The sequence below is a fragment of the Callorhinus ursinus genome, unplaced genomic scaffold, assembly GCF_003265705.2.
Source record: "Callorhinus ursinus isolate GAN/ISIS: 27379988/994484 unplaced genomic scaffold, GSC_fseal_2.0 scaffold4, whole genome shotgun sequence".
NCBI lineage: Eukaryota > Metazoa > Chordata > Mammalia > Carnivora > Otariidae > Callorhinus > Callorhinus ursinus.
Window position 1 is genome coordinate 94926992 of NW_027397066.1, and position 14857 is coordinate 94941848.

Genomic DNA, 14857 nt, shown 5'->3' on the forward strand with positions numbered 1-14857 from the left:
TCTTCTTCTTCTTCTTCTTCTTCTTCTTCTTCTTCTTCTTCTTCTTTCTTTCTTTCTTTCTTTCTGGGAGGAGTAATTGGTCTTGTGTTATTTTGTCATTATAATGTATCTAGGTGTGGAGTTATTTTTGGTTTATTCTGCTGCAGAAATTTTGTGAGGAAGCTTTCTGTATTGGAAAATTGTTGTCATTCATTGATTTTGAAAAAGTTGGAGCTATTATTGGGTTTGAATATTACATCTCTGTTACCTTCTGGAGATTTGATTAGATCCACTAGTTTAAAGAAAGATTGTCAGACTATATTTAAAAAAATCAATAATATGAAATTCTTTCTGTTACCAGAGACACAACTAAGTCCATAGGACATAGAAAGGTTGGGAATAAAAACACGCATAACGATTTAGCCAACAAAACTGCTGAAGTGGAACTATAATAACATTAAATAACAAAAAAAATCTTAGCAAAAGAATATTTCAGATATGATGGAAGTCATTTCATAATGATAATGATAAAGGTTTTAATTCATCAGAAAGATATAGTAATAGTAAATGTCTAAGAAGTAAAAAAAAAGCAGAGCTATATAATACATAAATCACAAACTGAAAGCTTTAGCAATAATACTGATTTTACCATAGTCAATGTAGATATAGACATACCTCTCACAGGTCAGATAAAATATACACAGATCAACAGACAAAAACTTAGAAAGGATACAAAGGATTTGAGCAACACAATTAACAATATTGTGCAAAGATTGTTAACTAGATCTCTGAACCTGAAGAAGACACACTCTTTTCAAGCACACATGTAGGAGGAACCTGAAAGAAAATGGAACATTGTACTCCCCCATAATGCAACTCCCAATAAATTAGCAAACACTGATTATACAGAACATATTGAATTAGAAATCAGTTTTAAAAGGATACTTAAAACACTTTATATATTAAGAAAATTTGAAAACACACAATTGATTCAAAGGTCAAAAAAAGAAATTGTGATAAAAATTAAGACAAAACTCAACTGAATGCTAATAACTATACCACTTTTAGAAAGCACACAGTTATTTAAATTATAATCTGAAAATATATGACCCTGAATGCCATATTAGATGAGAGAAAAAGGGTAACATTTAATGAGTTAGTTATGTATTTAAAGAATCCCCAAATGAAATTTTTAGGTTGAGAATATTTTAGAGAACATTTAAATAACAGATAAGGCTACTGTTTCACAAACTTCTTGAGATAGAGATGACAAAACATACATACAAAAAAATGCCCACAAATAATGTATTTAAAACACTGATATATTTTACTGCAATAAAAATTAAATATTTTTCATCATTGAAATGACACCTTTAAAAGAAGTGAAAAGACATGTAGTATAGCAGGAGGAGATATTTGCAAACATATCATCAACAAAGGATGAATCCAGACTATATAAATAACTAGAAATCAGTATAAAAACAAATAATTCAAAGTTAAAATTAGAAAACAACACACAGGCTTTGCAAAATTTATGAAAAAGTAAGAGAGGAGGGATGAATAGGTGGAGCACAGAGGATTTTTTAGGGCAGTGAAAATGTTCTGTAGGATACCTTGATGATTAATACTTGTCATTATACAATTGTCCAAACTCATAGACACTACAACACCAAGAGTGATACTTAGTATAGGCTATGGACTTTGGATGATTATGTGTAGGTTCATCAGCTGCAACACGTACCACTCTGGTGGGGGATGTTAATAATGGGGGAGGCTGTGCATGTGTGGGGGCAGAGGATATATAGGAAATCTCTGGACCTTCCTCTCCATCTTGCTGTAAACCTAAAACTCCTCAAAAAATAAAGTCATAACAAAAAAAGTCAATGTGATGAAAGCAAAAAATGTGAGAGAATTGTTTCAGATTAAAATAAAGAAAGAGATTGCGTTGATAAACATTATTACATTACAAATCTTGTTTGATCCTGAAAAACCAAAATAAGATATAAAGAAACTTTTGGCCAATTGGATAAATTTTTAATATAGATTATAATAAAATATTGTACTTTTAAATTTTCTTAAGTATGATACTGTTATTATGCTTACTGAAGGAAAATATCCTTTTCTTAGGAAATCAATGCTGAGGTAGTGAGAGATGAAATCTGATGTTTTGCAACTTACTTTCAAAGCAATTAAAAATACGAAAATTTGAAAACAATAATGGTCTTCAAGTACATAAAAGCTCTTCAACCTCATAAATAATCAAAAAATGCAAATAACAACACATATACAACTTTATATCCACCAAATAGCCAAAAAAAATTAAAAGTCTGCCAATACCAACATTGGAAAAAATAAATACTACAAAGAAATTAAGTTTCATGAACTAGAATTATAAGCATCAGTGTAGATAAATCTAAGGAACAAAAGGGGAAAAATTGCAGAAAATTTGTACTGTATGTATGGTAACATTCACAATGTATGGTAACTCTCAAAGAGAAAAAGTGGTATGTGACTGGAAAGGTGGTGGTCATATTCTATACCCTAAGCTAAGTGGTACGGACAAAGCCATTTTTTTTTCTTATCATCCTTTAAATAATATTCATCATATACACTCTTTAGAATGTATGAAATGTTTCAAAAGTTTAATAAAAGAACACATCAGAGGAATATTTGATTCTTTGAAAAAAGAAAATAGCAGGTGGAAATTATCAACCCCACCAAGGAACTAGAGAGTACAGCTCAGAGTAGACATGAAAAATTATGAATTGAATGGAAATAAAATTCAATGTCTATAAATACTTTAATAGTTTAATCTATTATCCTAATAATAATAATAATAATATTCTAGCTGCCTCAGGATTATATGATTATTTATTTCAGAACATGCTGTGTATTTCTATAAGGAGTATAAAAGGAGTAAGTTTTTGTTTTGTTTTTTTCTCTTTAGTTATTCTTTAGAAATGAAACCATTTTTTGGTATCTTTTGATGATTATCATAACAGAAACATGATGGCCTTAGCTAAAGAGGCTCATTACAATCTGGGCATTAATCACTATTTATATCATCACAGAGAATGACAAAATATACAAAACTAATCAGAAAATATCCCCATAACTATCTCCAGGGCTTTTAGGCATTAACAGTGAGATTTAAGAACTCTAATCAGGGTTGTTTTTCTACCTTGCTGAGACCTGGCTAGCCTGGTTGCTTTTACCAAAATATTTTCTAACATTTTCTCTTTCCCATGGAGACAATTCCTACATCTCCAGTAGCAAAATGGAGCTCGCGGACTTTAATTGTATTCTTTCCCTGGTGTATCAAGAGATTGTTCTCTGCTCAGTAATTATCTTATACTGTAAACTAACAAAAGTGAGCACTCATGTTAGTGTTAGATCCATTACTATTTAACCTGTTTTGAGTTGCAAATGAATTCAGGGAATGCCCAATCTTAAATTAAAATTGAATTTGTATACAAAAAGCTTTAAAAATTATTCTGAGCAGAAAATCCTCACTTGGTAACAGGTCTTGTTTTAAAATGTGCTTTTTAAAGAATAATTAGTTGATACCCAGAAAACAGGTTTAAATGAAAGTATGCCTCTAAACCCTTGTTTTCAACAAAAAGGCAGTCATGTTCAGAATGAACACTGTCATCAAGAGAATAAACACATAAAAACTAAATAAAAATCTTTCATTAAAATATAATTTCTGGACACAGTAACTAAAAATAAGGATTTAGCTTTCTTGTTCTCTTTATACTTAACCCCTATACATCGCTCCACATTTCAGGGATATTTATGGTAGAGAGTCATTTGGTACACCTCACCGTCAAGTTAGGAGGGGGTCATATTGCAATTCTTGTTGATCAAGAGGTCATAAATAAGAAGGAAAAATTATTCAAATTGCCAAGTTCCAGACAAATGATTGTGCCTTCTGTGTTGCATGAACACCATGCTGCTCTCAGTTAGACATTCCTTTAATTTTATTCCTCCGGACAACCAGCATTTATTGAGGTTTCAGGTTTTCTTCATATAATTAATGAAGAGGATGTTGGATGGCTACTATCTTAATACATGAAACAATTTTCCTCTGTATGAAACTAACTTGTCATAATCTTGGGTTTTTTACAGGATATACAAAAAATGTGTTCAACCTGTTTCCTTCTTTGATTCATTTCCCTTTAGTGATCATCACTAAGATTAAACTTGATTTCTAAATTTAGACTGCCACCTCTGACAGTGTCCAAAAATTTAGACTTGCTTTTTTAAATGCCTACATCTGAATATCCCACATCAAATCATTAGACTTTAAACCAACTCCTAATTTCCCAACACCTTTTCTTCTACCTGTCTCTGCATATGTTAATGCGTACACCCTGGAAAAAACCATGATGCCATCACATCTCCTCCTTTTTCTCTACTCCTCCAATGAGTATGTGCCCAAGTCCTGTCAATTCTACTTGTGCATGGGCTCTCCCAATCTCCCCTTTCCATCCTAACTGCCACCAAGCTAAATTGAGTAAATCTTACAGTTCAGGCATTGTCCTAACAACTTTCCATGTCTTATCTCATTAAGGGCTCACTATAATGCTAAGAAGTGGGTCTTTCTACACCAGTGTTACAGATCTATAATCTGAGAATTGGAGAGGTTAGTAAACATGCCCAAAGTTAACTGGTTACTGCTGGCACTGAGACTCAAAACCAAACCCACACTATTGTTTTCTAAACGAAAGCTTAGACATTCATGACAGTCTGGGTTTGTTTGCTCTGCCACTTATTAGCAAGATGAGTATCTTAATACTGCCAAGCTTCATTTTATTCATTCCGCAAATGTACAAAATATTTCCTCTTAGTGCTGTAATGAGTATTAAATGATATACTTCATGTTAATGATTAGCACAGTGCTTAGGATATATAAATAGGTTAAATAAATCTTATTTTTAAAAATATGTAAGAATTATTATTTCTACATTGTTGTAATAGGTTCTTTGAGAGGTCTCCACAAAAAAAAAATATCCCTGGTTCAAACAATATATTTTTCTTCAATCCTAGCTCTGATCATGTTACTTTCTGGTTTAAAATTTTCAGTGACTTAAACAGTATCTTTTTGTCAACAAAGTTCTATATTATGGCCACAGCCAGTATCTTCAGTATTTAATAACACTTACTTTTCTTTCTTACTTAATCATCCAACCAACACAGACAACTTACCATTCCCAAAAATCTGATAGTTTTAGCTAAATCTTAGCTTGGGCTGATCCATTGACCATGAATATACCTCCCCGTCTGGATTTGCTGGTGTTCTGTCATACCATGACAGAGGACTCAAATCTTACCTCCTCCATGAAATTTCCCTAATTCCTACTATAGCCCCTTCTTTGTTCCCATTGTCCACATTTTGCCATGGTGTATATTGCATTCTATCTTGTAATGCAGATAATTGTGAACATGCCTTGCCTATACTAATGAAATCAAGAGCTGAATATTTTATGTTTGTGTAAATTCTATAGTGAAAAATGACATTAGGAGCCCATAGGTAAGAAATAATGATTTCTCACTTATATAAAGATATGATTGAATTAAATTATATGAAGTTAATATACAAAATGTAAATGTTTTTATTTTTATTTTTTTTAAAGATTTTATTTATTTATTCATGAGAGACACAGAGAGAGAGAGCGAGAGAGAGGCAGAGGGAGAAGCAGGCTCCCAAGGAGCAGGGAGCCCGATGCGGGACTCGATCCCAGGACCCTGGGATCATGACCCGAGCCGAAGGCAGACGCCTAACCATCTGAGCCACCCAGGCGCCCAAAATGTAAATGTTTTTAGTTAAATGCCCAATTTGGAAGGGATATTACTAGTATATATTTTCTCTTTTTTTCATTCTTATCATTTAAAAGTGTACTTTTATATCACTTTGGTAATTTTTTAAGTACAGACTCTATTTGCTTCCATAAAGAAATCTTTTTTTTTTGGAAGAGATAGTTTTTTCTTCCATTGACAAATCAAATGTATGGTGCCACATGAAAAAATTCAGAAGAAAATCTGAGACATTTACATTGAGCTTATAAATAAAAGAAGGAAAATTTTTATTAAATACATCTATATGGTGGCTGTCTTCTTCCAAGCCTGGAACCAAAATTCAGGTTTTGTTTGAGTTTTTCTGAGATCACTACAAACTTTGACAAAATACATTACATAGAGCACCCCTTTTCAATCAAGCCAAACTCGGCTTATAAAAATATTTTACAGTGATTCTATGTTTATATAGAAAATGAATCTTATAATAAGATTCATTATAATAAGATTATAATCTTAAATAATCTTATAATAAGCCTCTGATAGTGTCTGCTTATCTTTTGAACCAACTGAGCACCTTCAAATAGTATACCTAATTCTTGCAGCTGGGCATCTAAAGATTCTATGCGATACTAAGTGCAGTCCTTTCCTTAGAGTCCTAAGGATTAAGGAGTTCTAGGTCAGTGTAAGGACTGCAATTTCAGCAAATCTTGCTGATGGCTCCTCTCTTTTGTACAGCATTATTGTTATGCCTGGACTCCTGCCTTCCAAGTTCCCTGCCATGTCCGGTATGCTGAACTCCATGTTGTCGTATGTTGTCACATCCCACCCTACTTCTATGATTAGGACACTGCTTTCTGTGCTATTTTTCTCACATGGAAGACTTTCTTTGCCTACAGACTAATCCCAGGACTGGGTACCTTCAGTCTGTTGTGAAATATCTTTGATAAAAGCTAATCCCATCTGCCTGAGCCACTACTTAGCTCTTATGCTACCCGTACTGATGCATGTTTTGCACACTTAGAAACTGCCAAAGAACTTTCAGATGCTGCTTGCTTGATTGTCTGACTGGGCCATCCATCCAACTCCTATTGCCTGGACTGTTCTGCATTGCTGAATCTATACTGGTTGATATGTGTCAAATCTGGATTCCATTTATCACATATAATTTTTACTTTTCACCCTTTTTTTAAACTCTTTTTTTTAAGATTTTATTTATTTATTCATGACAGAGAGAGAGAGAGAGAGAAGCAGAGGGAGAAGCAGGCTCCCAAGGAGCAGGGAGCCCGATGCGGGACTCGATCCCAAGACACTGGGATCATGACCTGAGCCGAAGGCAGACACTTCACCATCTGAGCCACCCAGGCGCCCTCAGCTCCCTTTTTGATAGTAATCTATTCAGGCTAGGATATCAAGGACTCTAAAAAAAATTGTTTCCCTATTAATTTGTCAGATATAACAACCTGTTTCATTTCTAATTATAAAAATGTTAGAAAACTAATCTTTTCAATTACCAATGTAGCCTCTCTCATCTTCTGTCAATATTCATAGCACCAATAAGTTCCTGTTTTCTTAGATCATGACTTTAGAAATCATGAGATTTTTTTCTTTTTCTCTTCCAACCCTTATTCAAATGATTAATCAAGATTTTAAAATTTTCTTCTATGATAGATTTCTTCTTTCCTATTCATGGCAACCTGATCCCTGTTAAATGTGACAATTCCTACAAATGTTTGAACTGAGATTTTATTTAAATATTTACATTAATAATAGAAAAAAACTGCACAAGTATTTTCATTATATCATTTTCTTATGTAAAAGCTTTCAAATAGCTATTGGAAGTAACCAAAACTCATTTACCTGTATTGTAAGATCCTTTATTATTTGTCTCCTTTATATCTAATAAATTAATATCTTTCATGTTTTGGTCACTCAATTTGCACAATTTCTTTTGCACTTTAAATCTTTGAACATATGATTTTCAACTCAGGAAATATATAGTCAAATAAATGCATGAAAATATCCAGGTTAAGATATTGCTAAATTGTTTTATCTGGATCAAGCCTTAGCACTAGTTTAGGGTACATCCATTAAAAACACCACGTGGAGGGAAAAAAGAAAAAGAAAAGAAAAAGAAACCAATTAGCTTGCTGACTTTCTTTCTTTCTTTCTTTCTTTCTTTCTTTTTTTTTTGATTCCAGGTTTATAACATAGATTTTTTTTCTAGTTCTGCCCCCTACTTAGAATATACAAGCCACTTATTTTGAGACAAACCTCAAAACTACCCTTAAATTATTTGTCTTAATGTAGTAAATCAATTCTATGACTAATTAGTCCTGCACTCACCAAATAGTTAAAGACAGCATAATAATCATTAATTAAATGTTTTAAAATCATGTCTAAGTTTCCTTGTTATGTACTTTCTCATAGGTATATGTATGAGAAAAACTGTCTCATTGTCTAATTTTGAAGTTGACTCATGTAAATGAGGATGCTAAGTGAAAGTTAAGGCAAATGATTATTCAGGGACTTAAAGAGAAATCTCCATCTACTGGGGTCATTAGGAAATGTATCACCTTCTCATAAGAAGTAGGACTTAAGATATCTTTTGAAATATAGGTAGATTCAGAAAATATATTTTAGTCAAGGCACAGAAACTGAGAAAAGAGGTCAAGATAGACATGAGCAAGATGTAGCTGAGGAATAGACAGTGGACTAGCCTAATACAAGCAGTATGTATTGAGAAATAGTAAGAATAAATGTTGAGAAGGTAAATTGAACTGGACCATACAGAACCTTAAAATAAGAAGTTTAGAATATTAGGCAAATAATATCTTATAGTCTTATATACAGTAGATGTTCAATAAATAAATAAATGTATTTCTTTAAGAAATGTAAAGACACATAAAAATGCTAATAATGATATTTTGTTGCCAACAGAGAAAGTAGCAACAGGTCACAGAATTGATTAAAGCATCAAAATTATTGATGGCATCAATAATAAATCTGATTTCATTACCCATGTGGAAGCTTACATTCACCATGTTCATGTTTTCAAATCCCTTATTGGGAAAGAACATTTATTCTATCTTAGGAAACTATGAAAAAAAGAATATATTCATTCTACCAAACATCTATGACTATACAAAATGTTCCAACCAAGGGTCAAACATTTTCCATAGAAATCAAATTAGTGGGCTACAAGAAGTTTTTTTAAAATTAAAATTTTAATAATCAGTACAGCCATTTACTATTTTTGCTTTCCCTAAAAATACATTATTGCTCAACTGTTATCACATTTGGAATGAACATTACATACATGTAATTAAGGCCAACATGAATTGAGAGTTGTTTTCAAAACTAGTAAAGAATAAATTCAAGTGTATAAGACATTACCCTAAATAGCCTGAGGTCATCCTGCTATTAGAAGTTTAGATGTACAGGAATATTTTGTGATTGCCTCTAAGACCACACAGAAATATGACCAGGTTAAAACATGACCATATTCTCTGACTTTATTGATAGCTAATATATTACAATCATTTGAAATATAACTAGTTTCTATAAGATCATATGCATGAATAATTTTTCTCTTATATCTTGAGTTTATATATATATATATGATAAAATTTTGTCAACAATTAGATGATAGTTTTTGCAAATGCTTGAGCTTAATTTTGCTTGCCTTGGAAATGAACCTACTGATTTCTATCTCAATGGCTTTGGTTGGAGGAAGGCATGATGAAATCAGATAAAGTATGCAAGTTTCTAAAAGAAGCCAGATATATTGCAGCTTAGGTCAGGTAGAACAATGAAGTGAAAAGAACACGGGTTTTCAAGTTCAATTAAAAAAACAACAACAACAAATCTCGTTCTCTTTCCACTGTATCAAATGCTGTGCCTTAAAAATGTTAATTCTTTAGCAGTATGATCCAGAATCTCTGTCTCAAAATGGGAAAATGTGCTCAAGCTAAATTATGCTAATATATTTTTTGTCAACAGAGTGAGGTGGTGTTGCAGGCAAAACTGTGTTTGAATTTGTTGTTAAATGCTCCTAGATATATGCTCCAGGTTTAATTGTGGGAGTGGCCCAGGGAGAGTCCAATCATGTAAATAACCAAGAATTTTCAACCATGACCCATATGCTTTCCCATATATGTTCTACTGAGGAACAGAATACCTCTACTCTCTCTTTCAGTATTATATAGAAACATTTCAGTGACCATGCAATACTCTTGTTCTACAAAATTCAGGGAGAATTTGAGGGAAGATGGATTTCTCCTCATTCTTACCAGTGTATGATTAAATATTACAATACCAGAAAAGGAACATGAGGGTGAAGAACATGGGAGTATTGAGAACTTTTCTACACATAATTTAAAAATCTTTCCCACAAAATCATAGTTATCCAAAAATAAGGTCAAAATAAAAATCAAATGCCAAGAACCGGGACTATAATTTTTATACTTGGAAAACTGTATTTCCTCTTGACCTTTAAGTAACCAACAGGGTAATAGCCCTCATTTCCAATCAAGTTTCTGATAGTCTTTGATTAACAGTTCTGAGGAAGAATCACCAAAAGGGGCAGGAAAAGGATTTTCTTCAAAGTGACAGTCAATGTGTGTGTGTGTGTGTGTGTGTGTGTGTGTGTGTGTGTGTGTAGAGTATATAATTAAGATACATGTGCACATACATACACAAACTACATATATTCCATATACACATACAACATTTCTGATCTTTTCTCTGCCTGTGACATTGTTCTAGCGTTTGTTAAATTTCAGTATTCTATTACTTCTTCTGGGGTTATGTCACTTACGAAGTCATCAGTGAATATTGTATAGTGATGAATAGCTATTTGTTTGTTTTTATTCAGAGTAAGTGAAATAGCTGAATATGAACCGAAAAAAAATTTGTTAGAGTTATAAAAACTTGTTCAAGTCATATATTTTGTTAAACTGAATTAAGAAACCCTCTCCTTTTAGGATTTCAGGATAGGAATCACTCAGAGACTCTTTTGAAGCATATAACCTCTTAAGTTTATGATTTTGAAATAAAAATAAAACTAGAATTTATACTAATTAAAGGAATAGTAAATACAAAACAAGTAAGAAAAAGAAAAAAGAAAAATCTAGACAGAACTCAAGAGGCATCACTTAATCCCTTTACAACAATGTCAAAAATGAAATATTTGGGTACCAATCAAGTGTTGCTTTATTCAGTGGTTCATTAAAAACAAAGTTCACTGGTTCACATGTACTTTGAAGATTTTTAAAAAGTGATCTTATATCACTGGTCTTAATCGTATTTTACTTTCGTGGTCATAAGGTCTTAGGATGGGGAAAAATGCTGTCATTTTGAAGTAGTATTGATTGAGGTTTCATCTTTGGGGGAGAAAAAAACCGGAGTTCAAGAAACATGATATGATCTTAACAATCTTTAGTTCTCTTATAATTTTAAGTTGTGCCCTATTATTTCTGTTTATATGTTTGCTAAACTTATTTGTCCTAGAATGAATTTAGTTATATACAGGACAAGACAGGCACAAATGAGAATATTAAATCAAGATGAAAAAGAAGGAATTATTCTCAGAATTACCTACCTAACCTAGTATACCAGATTTGGCTTTTTCTTTATCTACTAGCAATTGCAAGGTGAATTTGTTATATAGTCAATTTGATCATAACTGGAAGTACTAACACTGTTGTGTTACCCAAAACAATATGATAAATTAATAAAAGAGATAATAATGGAAGACTTCTAAGTTCAAGTCCAATACACTTTCCCTATAAAACTATATTTTTGCTCATATCTATATTTACAAGTATATGGGCATTTCGTATAAACAAACACTATGCTTCCTGGAAGTTACAAAAGACCTTGGGTTCCTTCTCCATCTTGTATTTCAACCACCATTGTCAAACCCAAGTAGGGCAAGGGGATCAGCAGAGATCGAGTTTTATGACTATATTAGTCTCACTGCTACAAACAGCAACATGTGCTAGAAAGGGGAGACAGTTCTACAGGGCTCCCCCTGAGATGGGCAAGACCTAAGAAGAGACCAGGAGATTAAGTTCAAATATTATTTGGGATATTTTAGTTCTATCCCTTCCGAAGCATCTGAGGTATGTATGTCAGGAGTAGTCAAGGCTTAGTTCAAAATTTTTCTAAATGCCTAATTAATTTCAAACATATGACATCTGAAAATTTTGTGTAATAGGAATCTAAAATATCCAAAATTATATTTTATTAATACCACAGTTAGTGAAATAAAAATTACGATGTTATTTATAAATGTTCTTACCTTCACATCGTTGACATTCATCCTTGTTCCCTCTTTCCCAACAAAGATATCATCAATGTCCACAAGAATATATCTGTCCAAGGACAGTGTCAGTCTCTTCCCTGACAAGAAGGAGATGGCATCTATGAAGATGAGCTTGTGTAGCCAAAAGTTTAAGTTGTTGCCAAAAAGAACTCGCTGAATTCCATCATGAAGTCCCAGATCTTGAATCACTGTCGCATAGAGTGGTTTGCTGGATGAAGATGAAGGGGATTTTTCTGTCTGTAATTCAGTTAAAAGCACGGGCTGGTAGGTTGAATGATTATATTGGAAAATAGTCCAGTCTTCCCCAGGAAGAGGGCCTTTCTCAACCTTGGGGGCTTTGGTAATATGCAGCAAAGGAGACTGAGGGTTGACAAAACCGTCCTTTAGAGCTAGATTATTGAAAAGGTTTAAAGGAAAGCCTTTTAATTGTGTAGTTGGTAAGCTGTTTTCATTGGCTTTATGAAAACCGATTATACTAACACTGTATTCCACACAGTATTTTTCTAAAAGCTCTCGATTCCATGAGTCCATGCTGACATACTTCAGAATATTTTCATAAATGACTAAAATATATTTTCCTTTGCCATTATTTGTAAGAGGAGGTATATCCCCCTTGCCGGGGGCAATGACCATTTGGTACTGAAATCGACTAGACTCCAAGATAGCTATGATATCTTGACCAAGTTGAGAGTACTGGCTCTCCACAAACAGGAGGACAGTAGGATCAGTTTTGGATGTATCAATAGGTTTAACTGTTTTTAGCTCCAATGACCGATATGGTAGACTTTTGATGTCAGCACATTCTGCTTCTGCAGTGGTTTCAATAAGCGTCAATTCCTGTTTATAGCCAGAGTAGAGAAAATAGGCAGAAATGACAATGCTCACCAAGCAAAAGGTAGCTAAGAGAACAATCAATGTTCGAAAACTTCTCCGAAGCTTCACAATAAGATTCATTTTTCAAAATACTGCTTTGGAAGTTTATTCTAATTTCTTTTCCTAAAGTGCCATAGTGAATAAAGTATGAGATGGTGCAAATATCACTTCCCACAAGCTCATGTAACCATTGCAAACCATGTAAAATATTTGAAGGGATCACAAGTAAGTTAAAGCTGGAAGGCAATAGAGCAGGAGATCAAAAGTTGAAGAAGAGATTTTGAATTTGTCCAATACCAAATATTGAAGCAGAATCCTTTAAACATTATCTGAAAAAAAGGAGAAATGTAATGACTAACCATAAATAGAAATAGAAATAGAAATATTTATGAGATATAGGTGCTTATATATAAGAAACATACATATCAAAGATAATTTTAGTGTTTTAATATGCTAAACTATTAATAGTCTGAAGTTTATAGTCTAGGTTTTAACTTTTAGAGTAGATTTTTTTCGTGTCCTCAAGAATACAGAATCTTATTTGATTTTGCCAAAGGTCTATACACACACATATTGAGATAATTTTTCAAACTAGCCGTCTCAAAAAAAAAGAGAGGTAAGAAAGAAAGCTTTAGTGTAAGTGTTGATTACCATAAAGATGGCTTCTACAAGACTGGTAAACATTATTTACATAAAAAATTAGGAAATCAAATATTTGTGTGGGAGTTGGAACAGTGAAACATGTTCTTAAGTATCTGTTAAGTATCTGGAGAGCCAACCTGAGGGAATGATTTTGTCTTAAGTATATAGTTGTTACAGGTTTTTCCCTTCAATAACATATCCTTTTCTGAAGTTACAGGGAGACACTTGGGCTTCTTCACTGTAACAGAGATAAGATCTCTCCTCTATTCTTAGAAGCCAAGTGAGAGAGAAGCTATGGGAGAAAGAACAAGATGGGAACAACCATCCTCACATCTCTCTAATAAGGGGCCAGGAACCTAGATGAGAAGGAAAGCTTTGACATGTTTGTCTCAAAGCGCATTCCTAAATTTGGCTTACTCCTATAATCAGAATTAAAATGGAATTTTTATTAATTTATATTTTTATTCATTATTAATTTTTATCCAACTATCAAATGTTCTATTTCCCTATCATTTTCTTTAGTTCAAAAGAAAAAGAATGTAGATAGAACTAAAAAAATAATCTTCCTCAAATGGCTTCACCACAAATAGACATAATTTCCCATTATGAGATTTTTTTTTGATGGATGACTCTGATTTTTAGTGAATTATTTTCTAGAAAATTTTTCTTCATTCTTCTCAAAACTGGTTTAGACTATTTATGGAATTTTCTATTTCCCAGTTTGCCAAACTAGTGTCAAACCAGTGGAAACAATCAAAAAGTTCATGCTTTCAATCTGTGATACATATACTTTAATATATAATAATGCTGTATATTATTGACATACAACATCATAAAAAAATCAAAGTAGCCTGTGTTAAGATGTAAGAGTTGTATATTGTATATATTGTAACATATTGTAAATACTTTATGGGTTTTTATATTTTGTTTTTTAAATTTAAGGAATCTGTGTAATTCATGGTTATTAATGATTAAAAACTTGATTAAAAGATTAAATGATTACACTTTATAATATTATATCACTACTTCCATTTTATAGTTTTATGTTCCGAAATACATTTTTCTTAGTTGGTAATTTAAATAAAGTTCAATAATAACTTGAAATAAATTTTGTTTATACCTTAGATTTTGGAAAAAAATTAAAACAATCTCAAAAATCTATAATCTGAAATTTTATGATTTCTACCAGACATTTTAATTCTTCAGACTCTAAATATATACATATATATGTATATATTT

The 14857-nt window shown here is 32.3% G+C and overlaps 1 protein-coding gene across 2 annotated transcripts in view; it reads right to left on the reverse strand.

Moving 5' to 3' along the window:
• The window catches only part of LOC112826011 (bifunctional heparan sulfate N-deacetylase/N-sulfotransferase 4), a 403078-nt gene that overhangs the window by 254072 nt on the left and 134149 nt on the right, over nt 1-14857 (reverse strand). For both annotated transcript variants that reach the window (XM_025874089.2, XM_073891207.1), the window contains one exon: nt 12080-13305. In XM_025874089.2, coding sequence (XP_025729874.1) covers nt 12080-13057 — 978 coding nt within the window. In that variant the 5' untranslated portion in view covers nt 13058-13305. The remainder of the gene's footprint in view (nt 1-12079; nt 13306-14857) is intronic.